This window comes from Centrocercus urophasianus, unplaced genomic scaffold (genome assembly GCF_019232065.1).
Source record: "Centrocercus urophasianus isolate 14NV4802_14NV808 unplaced genomic scaffold, USGS_Curo_1.0 seq_20, whole genome shotgun sequence".
Taxonomy (NCBI): Eukaryota; Metazoa; Chordata; class Aves; order Galliformes; family Phasianidae; genus Centrocercus; species Centrocercus urophasianus.
Window position 1 is genome coordinate 1,990,669 of NW_024884756.1, and position 18,856 is coordinate 2,009,524.

The 18,856-nt window shown below is 43.5% G+C and overlaps 1 protein-coding gene across 3 annotated transcripts in view; it reads left to right on the top strand.

Annotated features, from left to right (window-relative positions):
• AGAP1 (ArfGAP with GTPase domain, ankyrin repeat and PH domain 1) overlaps nucleotides 1-18,856 on the top strand; it is a 288,426-nt gene that overhangs the window by 161,113 nt on the left and 108,457 nt on the right. For all 3 annotated transcript variants that reach the window (XM_042822094.1, XM_042822096.1, XM_042822095.1), the window contains 2 exons: nucleotides 4,801-4,905; nucleotides 17,257-17,425. In XM_042822094.1, the coding sequence (XP_042678028.1) occupies nucleotides 4,801-4,905; nucleotides 17,257-17,425 (274 nt within the window). The remainder of the gene's footprint in view (nucleotides 1-4,800; nucleotides 4,906-17,256; nucleotides 17,426-18,856) is intronic.

Below are 18,856 nucleotides of genomic sequence, written 5' to 3' on the forward strand. Positions count from 1 at the left end.
TATCCCAGAGGTTTGGTTGCATGCCCACGCTGTTGGAGAGAGTAGCAGCTGCTGTGATCTTGCATCTGTAGTGTGCAAGTATTTGAGCTGGTGCCAACTGTATGGTGAAGTTTGAGCTCTAAGATTCTGAAGCTGTTGAAGTTAAATATTCTAGAAGCAAAAATCATCAGGTAAGAAATAATCTCATGTTTTATGACAAGCTACGTTGGTCCCAGTGCTTCCAGCTGGCTAACAGTGTTGGTTAGTAATGCAAACCTGGATGGTTTGCCAGCATTTGTTTATGATGTTAAGCAATTTAAAAGAAGGGAGTGCTGTATTAACCAGAATTTGTACGTAGCCATTGCTTGCGATCATGACTGTGAATGGTTGCTAACCCAATTATTTGGGTGAGGATGTTGTTTTTTTATGACAAGGATGTTGTTTTTCTTCTGTGAATGCAACGCAAATGATAGAAAATTCATGTAGAAAATTCATAGCACTGAGTGGAAAATGAAGAGTTTATGCTGTTAATGATTAAGAGCAAGATTGCATATTTCATTCTGTCAAAACAGCATCAGGGTAACAGTATGGGGTTGGCTTAAAATTAAGGAGGAAAAAAATAGGCTGTGTGATGCTTGTACCTCAGCTGTGGCAGTGCTGTAAGTTCCCACAAGAAAATAGAAGTGTAAGTATTGCTCTTTTTCAGCAGGTACAATCTTGGCTGTGCCTACAGACTTCTAGAGGGTCCTGACATTACGACTTGGCATGCCAGGAAAAGTCAGATGTACCAAACCCTCCTTAAAATCACTACACAAAGTCACGTGCTGTGGCTGGAGCCAATGCAGAAGAAACCTGCAGTCAGTTAAACACAACACAAATGTTTGTGAAACGTTTTTCATTTCTTGTGGCCCCTGGGAAATCCAAAATACACGAGAAAGTTAGAGAAATGCAATGGAGCACAGCAGGGAACTCAAAAGAGGTTTTTTGTCAACCAGTGTTGGTTCTGCAGGCTCCCTTGCCAGCATCATTGATGCAGTGTTATACAACCTTCAGAGGTCATTTTTAAATGCTGATTATTTGCTGCTTAGAAAGATATTCCCATGAAACAAATAGCAAATCATTTCCCCATTCGCCTTCCTTTGTAAGCAAGGTTTGCAGCTCGCAGGAGGCGTCTGGGGCACTGAGCTGCTCACCCCACATCCAGGTGATGTGTGTGTGCTACGAGCAGTGGTCCCTTGGCCAGTGGTCTGGTGCCACCAGAGCAAGTGATCCCACGCTGGGGGCCCTTCATTAGCTGCTTGTAGTCCCAGTAATGATCTGGCTGCAGAGCCTGACGGTAGCCTGCAACTTCTGGTGCCCTGAAGCTCAACAACGTGAGCTGATTGACTCAGTTAGGGCCCCAGTCTCTAACAGCAAATGCAATCAATAAATCTTTGTTGGTAAATAATTGCTATTGAACAGAGTTTTAATATAAATTTATGAGTGGTGTTTTATCACAGCTTGAGGCTACAGCAAGCCACTGAGTGATGGATTTCAGATAACACTTACATTCATTACATTAACTTTGTAAGTTATTTAAAGCTTGTACACTTAACATTGCTTTTGGCTTGCAATGACCTCCTGGGACTAGACGTGGCGTACACATTACTAATAAAGAGATTGCCATACACACAGGCAGTTCTCTGTTTTCTTTGTAGAGCGGTGCCATTCGCTGGGAAAAGTCAAGGAGTGAAGTTGGTGCTCTCTACTGGAGCGTGTATCTTGTCACTCGTTAGAAATGCAGCTAACACTGGCTGTTAGGAGCTGCGTTGCTCTGTTAGAGTCAGAATTGCAGTTTTGGAGAGAAGGTGGTAAGATTTGATTTGAAGTGTTAAATTCTTCTCAGTTTCTGAGCAAATCGGAGGTGTTACATTTGTAGTGTTGTATCTCGAGGGCTGAATGTAGTGCTAGAAGCACAGATGGAGGAACGTAAGCAAAGGTTTTGTATGGATTAGGAGAAATAATGTTATCTGATTGATAATAATATGAGAAGCAACATAGAATTTTGAATGTGGAGTTGATTCCCTTAATCCCTTTCTGCCTAGCTGTAAGGCAAAATGGGATTTTTGCTGTGTGCTGGGGCTGGGGCTTGCCAAAGGCACCAAGAGTCGGTGGGAACCAAGGTCCCTCTCGCTTCATAGACTTGTAGAATCACTCAGGTTGGAAAAGACCTCTAAGATCTCCAAGTCCAACGCCAACCCACCCCACCATGCCCTCTGCCCACGTCCCTCAGTGCCACATCTCCACAGTTCTGGAACACCTGCAGGGAGCCCCAGCACTCCTTGGGCAGCAGTGCCACTGCAGCACTGCTCTTTCTGGGAAGAAATTGTTCCTAATAGCCAACTCTGCTTCCAGGCAGAGAATCTGATGCAGCTTAAAAGTGGATATAATGTGACAGAAGGTGTTTTTTTGTTGTTGTTTTGTTTTTGCGTTTCTTTTCTATCAGTAGCATTTCTTGTTGTACTTAGGCCATTTTTCTTTTTTTTTCTTTTTTTTTTTTTTTAAGTTTAGTGTAAGTGCATTTACAGCAGATCTAAACTCCGATACTAAGAGCATTTCTCCGGACCATTCTATGTAATTATCGCAGACAAAGTGGCAGTTCTGGCCTTGGGGGGATAAAAGAAGAAGTGTGGCTGATGTGCTCCTCTGCTTCATAACACTTTGTTAGCTCCGTGTATTCACAGTGCTTTTCTTCACAGATGTTGGAGGATATAGTTTGGTTCTCAGATAATACAAAAATTATATTATTTTATGCATCCTTAAGAAACAGATCAGGAAGTCTAATTGGTTAGGTTGATACAAATAGTAGATGGTGCATATTTAACAGTGAGTCAGTTTTTACATGAGAGCACCAAACTGCACTTCAGAAGTGAGATGGAAACCCCATTCTGAGTAACTAGTTCCTTATTTAGTTCCCAAACCAGAATTTCGTAGTTCACACCTAGGTACAGAATCACAGAACGGCCAGGGTTGGAAGGGACCTCAAGGATCATGGATCTCCGACCCGCTGCTGCATGCAGGGCCACCAACCTCCACATCTCATAGCAGCCCAGGCTGCCCAGGGCCCCATCCAAGCTGGTCTTGAACACCTCCAGGGATGGACGGGGCATCCACAGCCTCTCTGGGCAGCTGTTCCAGCACCTCACCACTCTCATAGCAAAGAACTTCCCCCTGACATCCAACCTCAATCTTTCCTTCCTCAACTTAAAACCGTTTCCCCTAACAAAATCACCATGTAGTAAAAATCATTACGAATTTTCTATGTGAATATCCTATTATTTGCATCCTGTACACAGCAGAAAAAAAACGTATTTGTCAAAAAAACATCCTCCTGCAAACAGTGGGGATGGCAGCCATTCATTTAGGTGGTTTCTTCTGCAGTGTGTGGAGTTTGTAATTGGCATGAACTCCAAATTACATAAGTAGTGATATGTTTTCTTTATAGCACTGAGCGGTAAAAAGGTGTGAAATACATTTCTACTTTCTTCAAGACTTCAAAAAACAACAACAAAAAAAGGCAAGGAAAAAGGAAAGACAGTCGTGATTCTTATGGCTTTTTCCCCATTAAAAGGTCTGAAGAACAAACGCGCCAGAACCGGCACAGGGAAACAGCTTTGGGAGAGTAATTTTTGATCCATATAGCATGGCTATAACTAAAATTGGGTGCCCCTACATGTGAGCGACTGTGCTATAGGTGAGGTTTAAAAGATGGGAAAGGTGAAGTGACAGATCACCTACTATAGACAAACATAGGAGTCAAAGGCAGAAATAAGCTTTCATTTTTAATGGAAGAAAACAACGTCTCCAAGCACGAGAAGGCAGTAATTGGAATGTGTAACTCACACTTGCAGAAGCTTTTGTGAGAAACAGTTTCAGAAGCCCCGCTCTGTTTTGTAAAAGTTTGAGGTTGAGCCACCTAGATGTAGCAAAGAAGGGCACACAAAAAGGAACCTGACCCCCAGATGGCCAGAAAGTTCGGGGTTTGTAATTCAGTCCTCTGAGACAAGCTTTTATTTACAGTCCTATCTGCAGATCGCTTTGAGTTGAGAAGGGCTGCTCACTGAAGTTCTGTTCCAAGCCTGTGTCCAGGAAAAGGCGGTTGTGAGCTTTGATTTCCCTTAGGGATCATCTCCGTGGTTGCAGAAGGAGAGTTATTAGTTCCTGTGGGCTGTGGCAAGGGACTTCAGCTGAAATTTGCAACAGCTGGCATTGAGGGAGGGAAAAATGTGCTCGGGGAGAGCTCTCATCGTGCGAAGGCACAGAAGTGCCCCTTGTCCACTTGGCCTTGGGACGTGCATTTACGAAACAGATGTAAGTGAATGCTTTTATGCAAACCTGATCTGTCAGAGTGCTTCTTGTGGCAGTACCGTGTGTGCTGAGATGTCCTGGTGCCCACAACACTAGGCTTCCCACAGCAGCTTACTGCATGAGTTCATCAGAGAGCTGCCTTCTCACGTGGTTTTGGAAACGCAGATTGTTTGGTTTACCATCACTTTGTGCTGTAAGCAGCTACATTTTGCTTTTCTAAATGAATTTCTGCTTTTAAGCTGGCAACAGCTTGGTACACACACTTGTCTGTTCAAACACAATGATGACTTTTACTCTCAAATACTGATGGTTGAAATTCATCACCGATGTGTGGATTGAATATTATCTATGGAACAGTGAGGCATCTTGTCGTGTTAAAGTCTGCCTTCCTGAGGAACGCACAAGGATTTAGCTCTTTTCTGTGTATGAAATAATGGTTAATGGTTTTTTTTTTTAATTTTTTTCCTGCAACAGGGTATGCTGCTAAAGCGAAGTGGCAAGTCATTGAATAAAGAGTGGAAGAAGAAATACGTGACGTTGTGCGACAACGGCGTGCTGACCTATCATCCTAGTTTACATGTAAGTGCTCCGTGCTCTCTGTACCTTCAACAACTGTCCAGCTCAGGTGAAGCAGTGTTAGCAAGTTCGTTTGGGTATGTTTTTGTTGAGTCCAGTTTGGTGGAGAGAGTTCTTTCTCTCACTTTATTCCATTCCCATCCCCTCAGAACTGGGTAACTGGAAATCAAATTCTGCGGTGAAACTCTGTGTGCACAGTTCCTCCAAGTGCCCTGTTTAAGCCTTTATTTTGTGCTGATGTCCTTATGGACTTGCTGTCAATTAAGAAAACTATGGAAGCGTTTTATAAGGAAGAATGTTCTAGACATAGTTAAGACAAAGTACGTTTTCTGGTATTTGTCAGTGTGCAATGGTTGTGGTTTATTCAGAAAGTAATCCTGAACAGCCTTTTGAAAATGACAAAGCTATTAAAATGTGCCATAGAGCATTTCCACATTAAGGTCTCTGTTGTTGTCTCTGCCCAAGGATCTTGTCTGTGTGTAGAACACCATCTGTGGGTTTGGTCTGGGGGAAAAGGAAGAAGCACAGGTGTCTGGCTCAAGACTAGCCCAGCCCATGAGTCCCAGCCATGTCAGCAGGAGAAGGGATGTGATTTGTCAGAGCTCCTTCCATTCCACAGCAATTCAGAAGACAGAACGGACAACCAGGATTTTGAGCTGGGGATTTCCCAGCTCTTCCACTTGCTCGGTATTACAGGCAAGAGTAGAACTTAGGAAGCATAATAAGAGCATAGTATGGCCTTCACCAAGATCTTTGGGATTGTCCTGGGTTTTATATTTCATCACCATATCCCCTATGGAAATCAGAGGGTGACCAGGTGTAACATTTTAGGGCCATTTGACACCGATTGCTGTCATTTTGAGTTCCTAGGCAATTTTATTTTTATTTTTTTTTTCAATAAGGAGGTAAATTCAAGGTTTTGAATGGATGTATTTCTGTGGGTACGTTGTTGACTTTGCATGTCTGGATCTGTCAGAAAGCTGCTTCAGGTAGATGATGTCTCAGGAGCGTGGCTGTGCTGATGCTGTGCTTGCACCAACTTGCTGTTTCCTGAGGGATGAATATTAGGATTTTCTCTGGCTTACCGCAAGAATTCAATCTCACTTCTTGCCATAATTACAGTTTCTCATGTTATTTCCTTATTTCCTAAAAATTAGTAAGCGATACAACTAGCAATTCAAGCAATTGCTACTTCCCTTCTGAAGCGTTGCCCCTCAGCTTGTGTAGTGCAGGGCAAGTTATTGCTGAGTTTCTCTTTTCTCCCTTTCACAAACCTGGACAGGACTGTCTGGCCGTTGTGGCCATCCTTACCCTGTTTAATGTGGGGGAATGCTGCTGAGAAGCAACCCTGAAATACCTGAGTCGCCTATGGGTATTGCTGGCAGCACGGACACCGCGTGCCTTTGAGGCAGCCCACATGGATCCTCCAGATGCGTTCCCTTGAGGCTGTGATGGCCACTCCGGGGCAGAGCAGGGAGCAGGCAGGCTGCCTTGTCTGTGCCCACATCCCCTCTGTGCTCTGTAAGTGCTCTATTGTTCCTGAGCTTCCTGGGAACATATGTTAGTTTTTCATTGCTTCTCGCAGACAATAGAGTACTTCTCTCTAGGCTTCGCTGGAGCTGCTTAGTCTTCCCCTGAGTGAGAATCCATTGAGATTAGAGGTAATTACTTTGAGATTAGAGGTAAATCCATTGGAGATTAGAGAGAATCCATTTAAAGAAGAAGTAATTACTAGCCTGTAATTGTTTCCCTCTATCCCCCACTGTGCCCCCCCCCACTCCCAAGAAAAAGGTACACGTCTCTGTATTTCCAGTTGCTCACACCTTTCTTAGATCAGAGGGGTTTGTAACACACTGTTTTTCCCTGGGCTGTATTTTGGTGGGTAGTAGTGGGGGATCGTACAGCTCCTAGCTGACAGGATGCTGCTGCGGACAGCCTAGTGCTTGTTCTGAGTCTTCTGCAGACACCTGTGCTGAACTCACACCCTAGGAATATCTGTGCTTCTGCTCATTCGCGTTACAGTCTTCCTGTGATGTGATTTGTATTATAAATGATGCGTCTTAATGTTTTAATGCCATTGATTTTAGCCTTCCAAGAGTCACTGTGCTACTTGAGTGCATTTCATTACTGCCAGTGAACTACTTTGTGTCGGATAGCTGTCCTTAATATACCCTGCAGAGCATTCTTTATGCATTGGGCAATTTGTCCATCCATCAGTTACCATATTTCCCTTTTGCACCTTGCAGTTCCTGATACTGTTGCTGCTTGCTTTGACTTGTCCTTATGAGTTAGAAGCCTCCACCTGAAAAACAGTGCAGGGCTGACCTGGCAATTTTGTCTTAGTATCACCTTATTGCTTCTCTGTCAGCCTCCTCTGCTGGGGCTGGAAGCATGAGTAGTTTTTTCCCTGTCCTGTACAACCTGCAGTGGAACAAAGAGGTAGGACCAGATGCTGCAAGTCAGTCGGACTCCCAGTACAACTTGTACAAAGCTTTGTGGGTAAGGGAGCAGGAAAGTCAGGATTTTTGCTTGGAGATTACCCAGCATTTGGCTTTCCTCAAACAAAGCTCTGATAAGGTGTTTTTGGCTTGACTTTGCTAGGTTTTGCTGAACTCTCTCTACTTGTTGCATTTGTTCACACTGAACTCAATAAGCTGATGAATTTCTAATGCCGTGGTTGTATTGCTGTTTGCTTTTTGACAAATAAGACCTTATTCCTACCAACCTCCCATCAGATAGGATGAAATGAAGAGTTAGCCATCCTAACTTTTGTTAGCCATCCATCTGAACTCGTGAAGAGTCGTGGTGCTAATCTCATCCTGTGAGATAGATAGGTGTTATTTCAGGTCTGCAGCTAATATTGGTTGTTCAACATTTGGCAGCTGTAAATCTGTGAAGTGAGTGGTGGATCTGGCCTCTAGTGGTGGTAGGAAGGAATAAATTTAAAACATAATTTAGTCTTCCCAAATCGTAGCTTGAGTCAGAATGCAGAATGTTACTGAACCCCAACGTTGGAAGAAGCTTTTACAATATTTAATAGCTGTTAGTGGGTACTGTACTTAGATACTGCTTGAGACTTGGCCACCAGCGTGTCAGTTTTCTGTTGGGTGTGTTCCACAGCACGTCACGCACGAAGACAGTGGCTTTTAATACAGCAAATAGTCTGTGTTGCAAAAATCAGTGCTGTTGTCCTCTTAACTTGAGGATTGGCTTCAGAATGCAAGGATTTGGGATGGGGTGTGGAAATCAAACTGGTATCCTACTTACAGAGGAGGTATCTGTGGAAGGGTCAGGCCTGCTTGGCAGCACAGCGTGTAGAAATGAGTGCTGTGTTGTGCCTGCTAAATAAGTACGAGTGCTGCCAGGTTGACGTTTTACACAATAGCTAAATTCATATTCCTTCTTCTTAAGAAAGCGGGGGAAGAGAAGAATGGGGAAAGAAAATATATGTACATAAGCACCCTACTGTTTCCTGACTTGGTCATGTCAGTTTTTTTCAAGAGCCTTAAACCTTCCCTTCCCTTGGGATGCTGAGGAGCTGTGGCAATAGAAAATGGTGGGGATAATGAGAGAGAACTTTGACCCGCAGGCTTCAAAGTTCACCATAGCTACCTATTCATCATACACTTCTGGAGTATAGCCATTGAGTGGATGACTAAAATTCTGGCTGACAGATTCAGCATCAGCCTACCCAAAGAGACCCATGGGAATTTGTCTAGGCATCTCTTGGCTTTTAATGGCAGAATGCCATGTGTAAGGGCTCCTGAAATGTATTCGCCAGGATACCTGCTGGGCAGTGCTGCACTCAGCTTCTTTATCTAAGTCTTATCCTGATGAATAGATGGTGTTTCACCACTGTCTGTCTCCCGGACACTTGCCACCATGCCACAGGTCAGTAGATGACAAAAGCTTTAGCTGTGGACGTCCATTTTCTGCTGTTGCATCCTCATCATCGTCGCTGCCCCTTTTTTTATTTGGGGGGGGAACTGCCACTGCCAGGGGGTGTAAAATGGTAGCAGTGATTGAGGGGGAAAATCTGTCCTTCATCTCTGTGAGAAGGATGTGAATTCACACATGTCATTCTGCTCAATTAGTCTGACAGTAGCCACAGTTTTAAAACTCTTCACAGCAGTGCTGACTGGGTGGGCAGCCCAGGTGCGCCGCCTCAGAGGTCACATTAGTGGCTTTTTGCAGTCAGATAAAGTGAATGTACTTCAACCAAACAAAAGAAATTTCAGCCTGGCAAATAGACTGTACTTTGCACAAGGGCTGCAACAGTATGCAATAAGGACACATCTTCTTAGAAGTTGATGTAACCCAGGCCCAGCTCCGGGCTTGCAAAAAGCTTTGGAGCTGTGTGGTGGGGTCTGGCCTTTCAGTAGAGCTTTCTTGCTTGGACACTTCCTTAAGGAAGAGTAACCTTGCTGAGAAATAGAAGGCGGGTTAAAATGCCCTGTGCATAGGTGTCTTGTAGTTTCTCACCGTGTTTAGTCCTTACAATTATCCTGAACAAATTGAGGGTCGGGAGCTTGCTTGCAAATCGGGGCATACGTGTGACACTTAGAGGTTGGTCCTCTACCTTGTAGCTTCCTGGCAAACTCTTTTATTTCAAGTTTGAGAGAAGGTTTATAAAAATAGATGGGAAAAATGCAAGCTAGAATGTGTTTGTGGTCCTTAAGTGAGATGTATAACTGGGGATAGCTGTCAAGGCAAATTATTCTGACCCCCTGGCTTTGTGTCCTCGGACTAGAAACTGTCTTGCTTGGAAGTGCCGTTGCACCACAGTCTTCAGTGGGAATAAAACTAGTTAGGGATGGTCAGCAGTGTGAAGTAATCCTAAAATATGCAATCCCTTTCTGTGCTAAAAGAGAGGAAAACTGGTTGTTCAGAGCGGCTTACAGTCACATCTGTGATTCATTGCAGGTGTTCACAGGTCGGTAAATGCAAGGAGAGTGTGAAGCATTTGTCCTTAAGTCCGTTTGATTCAGAGGGCAAGATTTGTCGCATCATCAGCATGGCATATCGTAGCAAACACAGTGCTGCTGCTTGCAGAGCTGTGCAGACTTGCAGTAGAGCAGCAAGCATGTATTTATTTTGCTCTTGTGCTTCCCTCCCACCTCCAAAAAAAGAGAAAAAAGACAAACAGGGAAAAACTTTGGTATCTGAATGAGCTGCAAACGAATGGCAAAAGCCAAGCTATTAATTAATCACAAGGTTTTATTAAATGAGAGCTTCCTGTCCAGCAGAGCTAACTGCTGTGGATATAAATGCTTCATAAATTACTCACGATGGTAAAACTCCGATTTGTCTTTTATGGCAGTACTTGTTACAAAGTCTGAATGAGGAGTGAAGTGCAGAGTTTTGTTAACGTTTCATAGAAATGAGCACTCCATTAAAAAATAAATAGATTTTTTTGAAGCTGTTTCTGTGTTCAAAGTGTTGCTGCTGCCCCTAGATGGCTGATTGGACTGATTGATATTGTAGTATGCATACAGTCAATGCTTTTTATTACTGAAATGTAATGTTCTTGACTCCCAGTTTGAAGAAAAGAGATTCAAGATGACCTTCTGTTTGTCAGGACAAGTGCTTTAGTGATCAATGTTTCCCAGAATGCATTCTCATCTCTGTGCTCTTCTCAGAAAACGGCATTTTTTGTTGTTTTTCTTAAGCTTAACTATATATTGTGAAGCAGAATGATATTATGCCTGTGTTTATGTGCACGAGGGGAGGAAGGCTACATTAGCAGGAAAATCTGATGAATATATTCCATGGGGCTCATAACCGGATCAGATAGGTTTGTTGCTGCGGTCCATGCGGGGAAAGGTGGAGAGAGGAGTTGGAGACTTTTGCTTCTTCTTAGGTGTGCCTGTGGCCCCAAATGGAAACCAATCAAGGAGCGATTTATGTTCATTAAGTGCTTGTCAAAACTGAAAAATTTTCTAATCAACAGCAATCTAGCTGAGGCCCCTCAATGGCTGGGAGTGTCGCCTCCGCAGTATCGGCTATTTGCCTGTTACAACTCTAGGCTAGAAATCCACTGATGATTACATTAGGCTAAGCTGCGAAGTAAATGAACCATGTCTTATTTAGGTGCAACTAGCTTCAGTGTAGTCCTGCCCCGCAGGGCACTTTATAGCGTTTTATGGCTTTAAAATTAGTGTAGCTTCCCATTTGCTGCAGGGTGCTGCATGTTATGCCTTTGAACTCAATAAGCAAAGGGAAGGGGGCCTTTTGTTCCCCACCCTTCCCCCCCCTCCCCCTTTTCTTCTTTTTGCAGTATAGCAATTTTGTTTTGCATCTTTTCCAGACAGCATTTTGCAATAAAAATGTCTGACTGCCCTGTACACACACACAAGTGAGGGCTTCAGCCCTCCGCCGGTCTGCCTGCTCTTTGGGGTTGGCTGTGGGCTGCAGGAAGGGCTTGGGTTTTGTTTTCCCAGGCAGTTTGTTGCTGGCGGTGAACAATGGGTTGTGTGGGTCGCTGCTTGCCCTCAGCTCACAAAACAGAAGCTGCGTGCAAAATGCATGCTGTCCTCAGATTTTAGGAGGATTTCCCAAATGGTCTCTAGTTTTGTTCTACCTCTGATCAGGAAGCACTACCTCAACCACAGCACGCTGAGCCTGGGGGCTGCGTTCTACAACTTAAGGATGGGAACCGGCAGAAAATGAAGCTGTTTTTCTCATGTTGAGGTAAAGCATTGGCAGATCAGAGAAGGAATGTCTAGCTTTCTGTTCAGTTGGACTTGTTCCTAGCATTGCAAAAACAGGCTTGTTATTTTCATAACTCAGAAGGAGAAAAAATCTCATATTCTTACTTTGGTACCATTAAATACCGTTTGGAAGAGGGTCTCGTTTGGTACATCATGCACTGGAAAAGTGTGGCAGTGGGACAGGTATGTGAAGGCTCCCTGGGAAGGAGATTCTTTTAGAACAAGTTAATGATGTGACACAGGACAAGCCTGAGATGAGGGGTGAACTTTGAGTCGTATTCACCTAGTGCCAGGATGCAGAAATACAACTCCTGTGGAAAGGATTTCCCTGTAAGATAGCTCCATTTACTGAGCCCAGCCAGAAGAGGTCCTAGTTTCTGCAACTGATCCTTCAGTCTTCCTGGTGAGGTTCCTTGGCCAAGAAGAGTTTGCAGCACTGCATTAGTGTTTTCACTGCAATCCCATGACAAAAGTGTGGTCAGAAAGGGTCAGTCACAGCCTTTACCAGAGTGGAACACAATTTACCTGCTCAAAACCTGACCACGTGGGTGTTTTGGTGCAGGAGAATCCTGCCTGAGTAAAGCGGTTCAGCTCTTACTGTTCAGGTGTTTGTTTTGTGGTACCCTGTAGGTGTTTTGTAGTTCTGCACATCCAGAAGACAATACCTACTCTAAAGAACTGGGGGACTTCTACTCCCACTTTATATAGCTCCATAGAAAAATATGGGGGTGTTTAATCCTCAGAGTACTAATTGGTAAGTACTATAGTCAGAAATTCAGTACTCTTGCTCTCAGTGCAATGAAGTGCTTTGGGGTTTAAATACAAGACTAAATGATCTCCAGAGGTCCCTTCTGAACCTTGTAGTTGTGTGGTCTGTCTCTTGTATTAGAGCCATCTGAAAATTCTCATACTTCGATATTGAGTGTTACAAACCTAATGTGAGCCCTGTATTTAAAGTGACTTGAGGCTCATTCTGGAGAGGAACTGTGCTGTTGCACTCTCTGATGTCCTTTTGTAAAGTACTGAGGGCAGTGTGGTAGACTTGGATGGGGGTGAGTTTGAGTCCCAGCTTCCCCGTGTTCCATCTGCCTTTCCCTTCATCTGGTCTGTGCAAACTTCTTCCCCTGAGAAAGGGGCCACACATGCATTGAACATAGCTGCAGAAAGGCAGATGGTTGGCTTTTTGGTGGGCGCTGCTGCTCAAACAGCTTTTCCCCTTTCTTAACTGGGAGAAGGAGGGCAGCTGAATGGGCTCATCACGTAGCCAAGGTTTAGCCTGCATTGGTGGTGGAGAGTTGTCTTGGGCAATCAGAAGCCATTGCAATGCCTGGCAGCTAGTTTAACAGCTGCTGGCAATGAAAACAGGACAGCTCCACACTAGCAGTGTTTATTTTTGGTATGTCCGTTCAGAAAATGTAATACCTGTTTGCTCCCTATGGGTGTCTGAAAGGCTTCTATTCACTGAGTTGGTTAAATCAATTTCTGCTGTTGTAAATGGAAAGCTGTATTAAGACCAGAACTAAAGTACTTTACATTCTTCTGTGTCATGGCATATCATTCTTTTTTACTCAAGGCAATTCATTTTGTAGTGCCGTCAGATAATATTTTGTGTTATCTTCAGTCAATGCAGCTTTTATGACTTTCAGTGATACTTTAACAGTTTATTTAGTCCTAAAGATAATGGTCAATGGCCTTGAGTAGTCAAATTAACACCTCAGCAAGCCAGTATTTGAGCAAACCGCTAACAGTAACCTCGGGATGAAAAGCAATGAGAATCAATATAGCGAGTGTATTTTTAGGGGTTATTGATTGATTGATGCGTTCTGGCCTTAGTGGAGCAGCAGCATCGCCCCACAGCTGACTAAGATGAAGCTGCCAGTCGCTGATAACTGCAGGCCATCACCTGTGCAGTGTTTCACAGGCTCGGAGATGAGATGGCAGCCTCCTACAGGCCTGGGATAAAGAAACTGTGGTTCGCGGTGCCAAGCCATAGGAAGATGCTGAGTGCTTCCCTGCTGCCAGCCATCGTGGTGAGGGTCAGTGACAACGTGATGCCATGCGGTGCCACCCTCGCCCCCGTGGGGACACCGAGGCACCCCGCTCCTTCTGCACTGAGCAGCCTGCCATGTTGAGCCGGGTTCTGTCAGCAGCCTGGGTCTCCCCGCCGCAGCTCTCAATTGCTAGCAGGTTTATCTCATTGCACCTCATTTGCATCTGGGACATCAATTAGCATGTTTGTTGAGGCTAATTGAATGAAACTCAATCATAGCTCTTAATTGCTTGACTATGTGAAAAGAAATCACATTAATGCAGCTAATTAAGTGTATGGCAATAGATGCAACATAATTAGGAGTGAAATGTAAAAAACAAGCGCAGGCGAAGGTGCGGGAGCAGGGCGTGGGGACGCGGCTCGCCGTGCTGCTGCCATGTCTGGGGAGGGTTCCCTCCGTGGTGCTGCTTGCTTTTTTTCTGCCTTGCTGAATGATGAACGTGGACAACTTGAGAAGAAAAATGCAAATGGCTTTGCAATTACTACTTTTTCAAGCTGTTGAGGGGCAGAAGATGGCACTTCTGGGGTGGCCCGCTGTTGAGTAGGCTCTAGGGACTTGTTAAGTGCTGTTTAAAAGTACTTGGCTTTGAATTACCCTCATGCCTTGTTAAAGGGTTTTTTCCCCTTTTTTCTTGGATCAGCATTTTCCACAACTAACATCTAGGGGAGTTATATCTGTAACATTTGCATATCAAAATCAGGCTTGCTGTCTTCTCTTTAACACAGCATATTCCAGATGACAGCAAGACCCTCATCTGTTCTAATCTGATCAAACCATACATTGCACTTCTGAGGCCGCCACATTATTCTGTAGTTTTCACTTCTATTCCCCAAGTGCAGATCTGAAGGAGCATGTGCAAGGGTGGATGGTGAGCTGGCTGCAGACTTGGTGCTTTCCTCTGCTCCTCCTCAGGGAACGCAGAGATTATCGCTGTGCATCTTGCACACAATGAGGGAGTCTTTATTGTTTACATTTGATATATCCCTATAAATATTTAAGCTGACGTTAATACCTGCGTGGCATCTGCTCTGTTTGGGCACTTCCATATAATCGTGATGTGGCTGCAGCGCGTTTGTTTCCTGCTTGCCAGCACTGACTGACTCTCCTAAATTGTTCATAGCTCACCTAAGCCCGTTTTACTCCCAATTGGAAGTGCTTTAATCACACCCTGTCACATCTCACCGGTTGTAGCAGGGAAATTCATCTGAAGAACTTGGGCAAAAGTCTTCATTATGAAATTTGAATCGAATACAGCATGGTTGTTGCATGTTAAACAAGAAGTGTCTATTTGAGGAAGTGCACGCTGAGGTTTGGTCACTATCTGATCTTGATCCAGCCTCGTTTTAGAGTCCATAAACCATAAATGCTCAGTTACATTCTGGTCATTGCATTTTAATTTGTAAAGAACTGACACTGCACTAGAAAGTTCAACTTGGTAATTTATAGATGAATCTGCTTTGTTCATTTCTATCTAGCAGCTACCTAAGGGGGTTATTTTAATGCGTTGCTTTTGATTCTTGTAGAAGCAGAGCTCTGCTTTCCTTACCCAGTGAACTGCTCGGACTTCCCTTTTTCATTCTTAATTCCCAAACAGCTGGGGAAAAAAAAAAAGGAGGAGGGGAAAAAAAAAAAAGAAAAGCTCATTTCTATTTTGTACCACGGATTAATGTTAGGTGTGAAGAAATGAGCACCACTTGAGCAGTAGGTTTTGATTTGTTTTGAACAGAATTTATAATTTGTATTGTAAAAACTGTCAGAGGTGGAGGGATTTTTATGAGGGAGCTGATTGCTCCCTGTGTTGTGCCAGTAGTGATTTAGATCTGGAGCTGCTTTTAGTCCGTGCTGGTATTTACTTGTAGAATTGGCGCTGTGGTCATACACAGTGGCCTGTAAGCTGCAGATTTGGATCTGTTCTAATTAATATCTGTGATCTTCTGTATTATACTGTGTAGTCTGACTAAATTTTGCCCTGGACACTTAAGGAACTGAAAGAAATATCACTGTCAGCAAGTCTTTGCTTGTGCAGGCACAGAGCATCACCCGGTTCTCCGGAAAGCAATCAACTTCTACCTGCAAAGAAACGAGGCTTTTTGCTACAGAACACTGTTCAAGAGGAACATTCCCTTGGTTTCCAGTTTAACTCAAGAGTTTATGCCAATTTCTTTTCCCAGTCATTGGTTCACATTGCCATTTTCTTCTTGGGGCGCATCCACCCACACTGTATTTTGTACAATATTTTTTATGTAGTGTTTGTCCTTCATTTTGGCATCTTGTATGACCTGCCCTACGTTTCCTCTCAAAGCATGCAGTCTCTTTCTTTCTGTGGTTGTCCTTGTGTTTGTTCCAGCTTCACTTATTTGTCTTCTGAAATGTCAGTAGCCTCAATAGCATGTACTGGGAGGTGAAAATTTTGTGTTCTAGCTTTAAAATTCACCATCTCTACTGGCAGCATCTCTTCTGGTGTACCACAGGATTGCAGATTCAGTGGCTGTCTTACCTTAATGAACTGTCATTTGTCCTCTGATAAAAAAAAAAAAAAAAAAAAAAAAAAGGCTCATTTGCTTCTCTGTGTTCATCTGAAGAAGCCCACAGGCAATTTAGAGTGTGCAGCTGAAGCTGGAATGCAGAATCCTGAGCATATTCTTCCAGTATAGAGATCAGCACGGCTCACTTTCTCCCAGGTTTCTTGGAAAATAGCAGCTGCAGCCAGTTGGCCATTTCCTTGACACGAGTTATTGGATTTGCTTATTCCCTCTTTGTGTGCCTTTCAAACAAGAATTAGGAAAAGCCTTTTCCACTTCTGGCTTCCAACTTTTACTGTGTTTTCTCTAATCAGACCTGATTTACATAATTTTCTTCCTGCTGTGATTTTTTTTTTTCCATGTACGGAGGAAGGCTCATAATCTAAGGAGACAGTGTTGTAATTTCAGAAACCTTACCAGTCAGCCAGTGCCCTTTAATAACTTTGTCAGTGTTTGTCAATGAACTTCTGCCAAATTTTATGGAGAAAGAAATAACTGCGTGAAACATTGGTGAAATAGAGAGGATACACAAGCAAACGTGTTCATGAGAGGCAGTCAATCTAATCTTGTCATTGGCTTTGGGCCTGGCAAAGTTGCATGTGTGGCTCAAAAGCAGCCACACTGTGACTTGCCACTCACCCTGCTAGTTGTTGGAGGGTGTAGCAGCTCAAGGCTTTGAATCACAGAATCATTAAGGTTGGAAAAGAGCAATAAAATTAATCTTGTCCAATCCCAACCCACTCCACCATGCCCACTGCCCACGTCCCTCAGTGCCCCATCCCCACTGTTCTGGAACACCTCCAGGGTTGGTGACCCCACCACCTCCCTGGGCAGCTGTGCCACTGCAGCACTGCTCTCTTGAGAAGAAATTCTTCCTAATATCCAGCCTGAATTTTGCGTTACTAACATGGACTGTATTACCTAGAAGATGGAAGGAAAGAGAAAACAGTGTAGTGGATGATAGCAGATACAGGACTGCATTCTTACTAAGCAGTGTTTTAGTTGATCTAATGCTTACAGAACTACCTGTTTGATTCTGTTTCTTTGTGTTGTTTCTTTCCCTCTTACCAGGACTACATGCAGAACGTTCACGGGAAAGAAATTGACTTGCTGAGAACCACTGTGAAAGTTCCTGGAAAGAGGCCACCTCGAGCTACGTCAGCTTGTGCCCCCATCTCCAGTCCCAAAACAAATGGCCTTTCCAAGGACATGAGCAGTTTACACATCTCACCGAATTCAGGTAATGCCAGCCAAACAAGCAAAGAGCTGTTTTTCCAATTGTGTGTAGGCAGTTGTCATCTATCACTGGGATGGGAATGAGATTAATTAATTAAAAATCTCAGTGACGGCTACTGTGCAGCTTTTTAAACCTTCTCTGGCTAGTGATCTGGCCTCCACAAGTGATTCTACTGATTTAAAATAACCTTCAACATCCATCTTCTGTATTTGGTACGTTATACTTGCCAAAAGCTGACGTAATTTCACCAAGACTAAAACTGATGTGACCTTACTACTGACTCATTAAGTCTAATACTGTGGAAAAGCAGGAGATGTCACTTGAAAGGTCTGCTGTGGCTTCTTGGTGGCATCCGCATTGCTTGCTTCCACCATTAGAAGGATGCATAATTTTTGGACTTTCCAGCAGTGAGATTCTTCTATAGAAGGCCATTTTATTTTCTTTATGGAAGGAGTTATAGCTCTTTGTGAGCTCTAAACAAAGAATTTTATTGTTCGCTGAAGTACTTGTCCATGCAGCTAAATGGATTTTAAAAATTGCTTTGAGAAAAACCATTTAAGACATTTTATTTTACAAAGCACACGGCTTATGCAAAACACATAACAGTATAGCGTCGGTATAGAAGTTTTGTCAGCATGTTTGGGATGACATCCATAAAGAGCCAAGTGCCTTTTCCAGTTACGACTAACATAGGCATCTCCAGCACAGGCTGACAAAGGTGTCCAAGCACACTTCTATCTCTGTACAGTCCACGCATGTAGGTACAGTGAGCAACTGTAGGAAAGAACGTGGCAAGAGGAGACCCGTTCAAGGATCTTCTGTGTAGTAGTGGTTATTTGTGCTTCAGACCACGGTGTGATCCTCTGCCTTTCTACAGGGCAAATTACCCTACTTCAGGAGTAGGGAGCATTTTCCATCCAACTTCTGATGCTGCTCTTTGAGGTGGAACGTTTAAATAAAAAAGAATAACAATAAAAAAACCTTTTATCTTTTCTGTGCTGCCACAGAGTAGATATCCCTGTGGATAAACAATAGTTCTTGCATTGCACGTGCTATTAGTCGGGCTTGGGACTTGATATGTCTGAAAGTGGTTTCATCAGCCTTTTTCAAGTTGTGGCCTGTGCCTCTAGAGGTGGGGAGCTGGCATTGTCATTGGAAGAGTTGATAGGAGAAAGTAATTCGTGGTTGGTTCATGTGTTACATTTTGTTTTCTAATCAAGATGACTGGGAGAGCGGGTTGTTTTTCAGCATATCCCGTTATTTTGGGAAGAGAAGTGCTGGTCTGAGTCAATATATCAGCAAAAGGACTTCTGTTTTTAAGACAGTTGAATGGCTTGAAACAGGCAGAAATTATTTATTCCTCCAGAGAAGTAAGTTTCAGAAAACATATGCAGGAGTACATGGTAATGGAAGTTTTTAATATGGTATTTACAT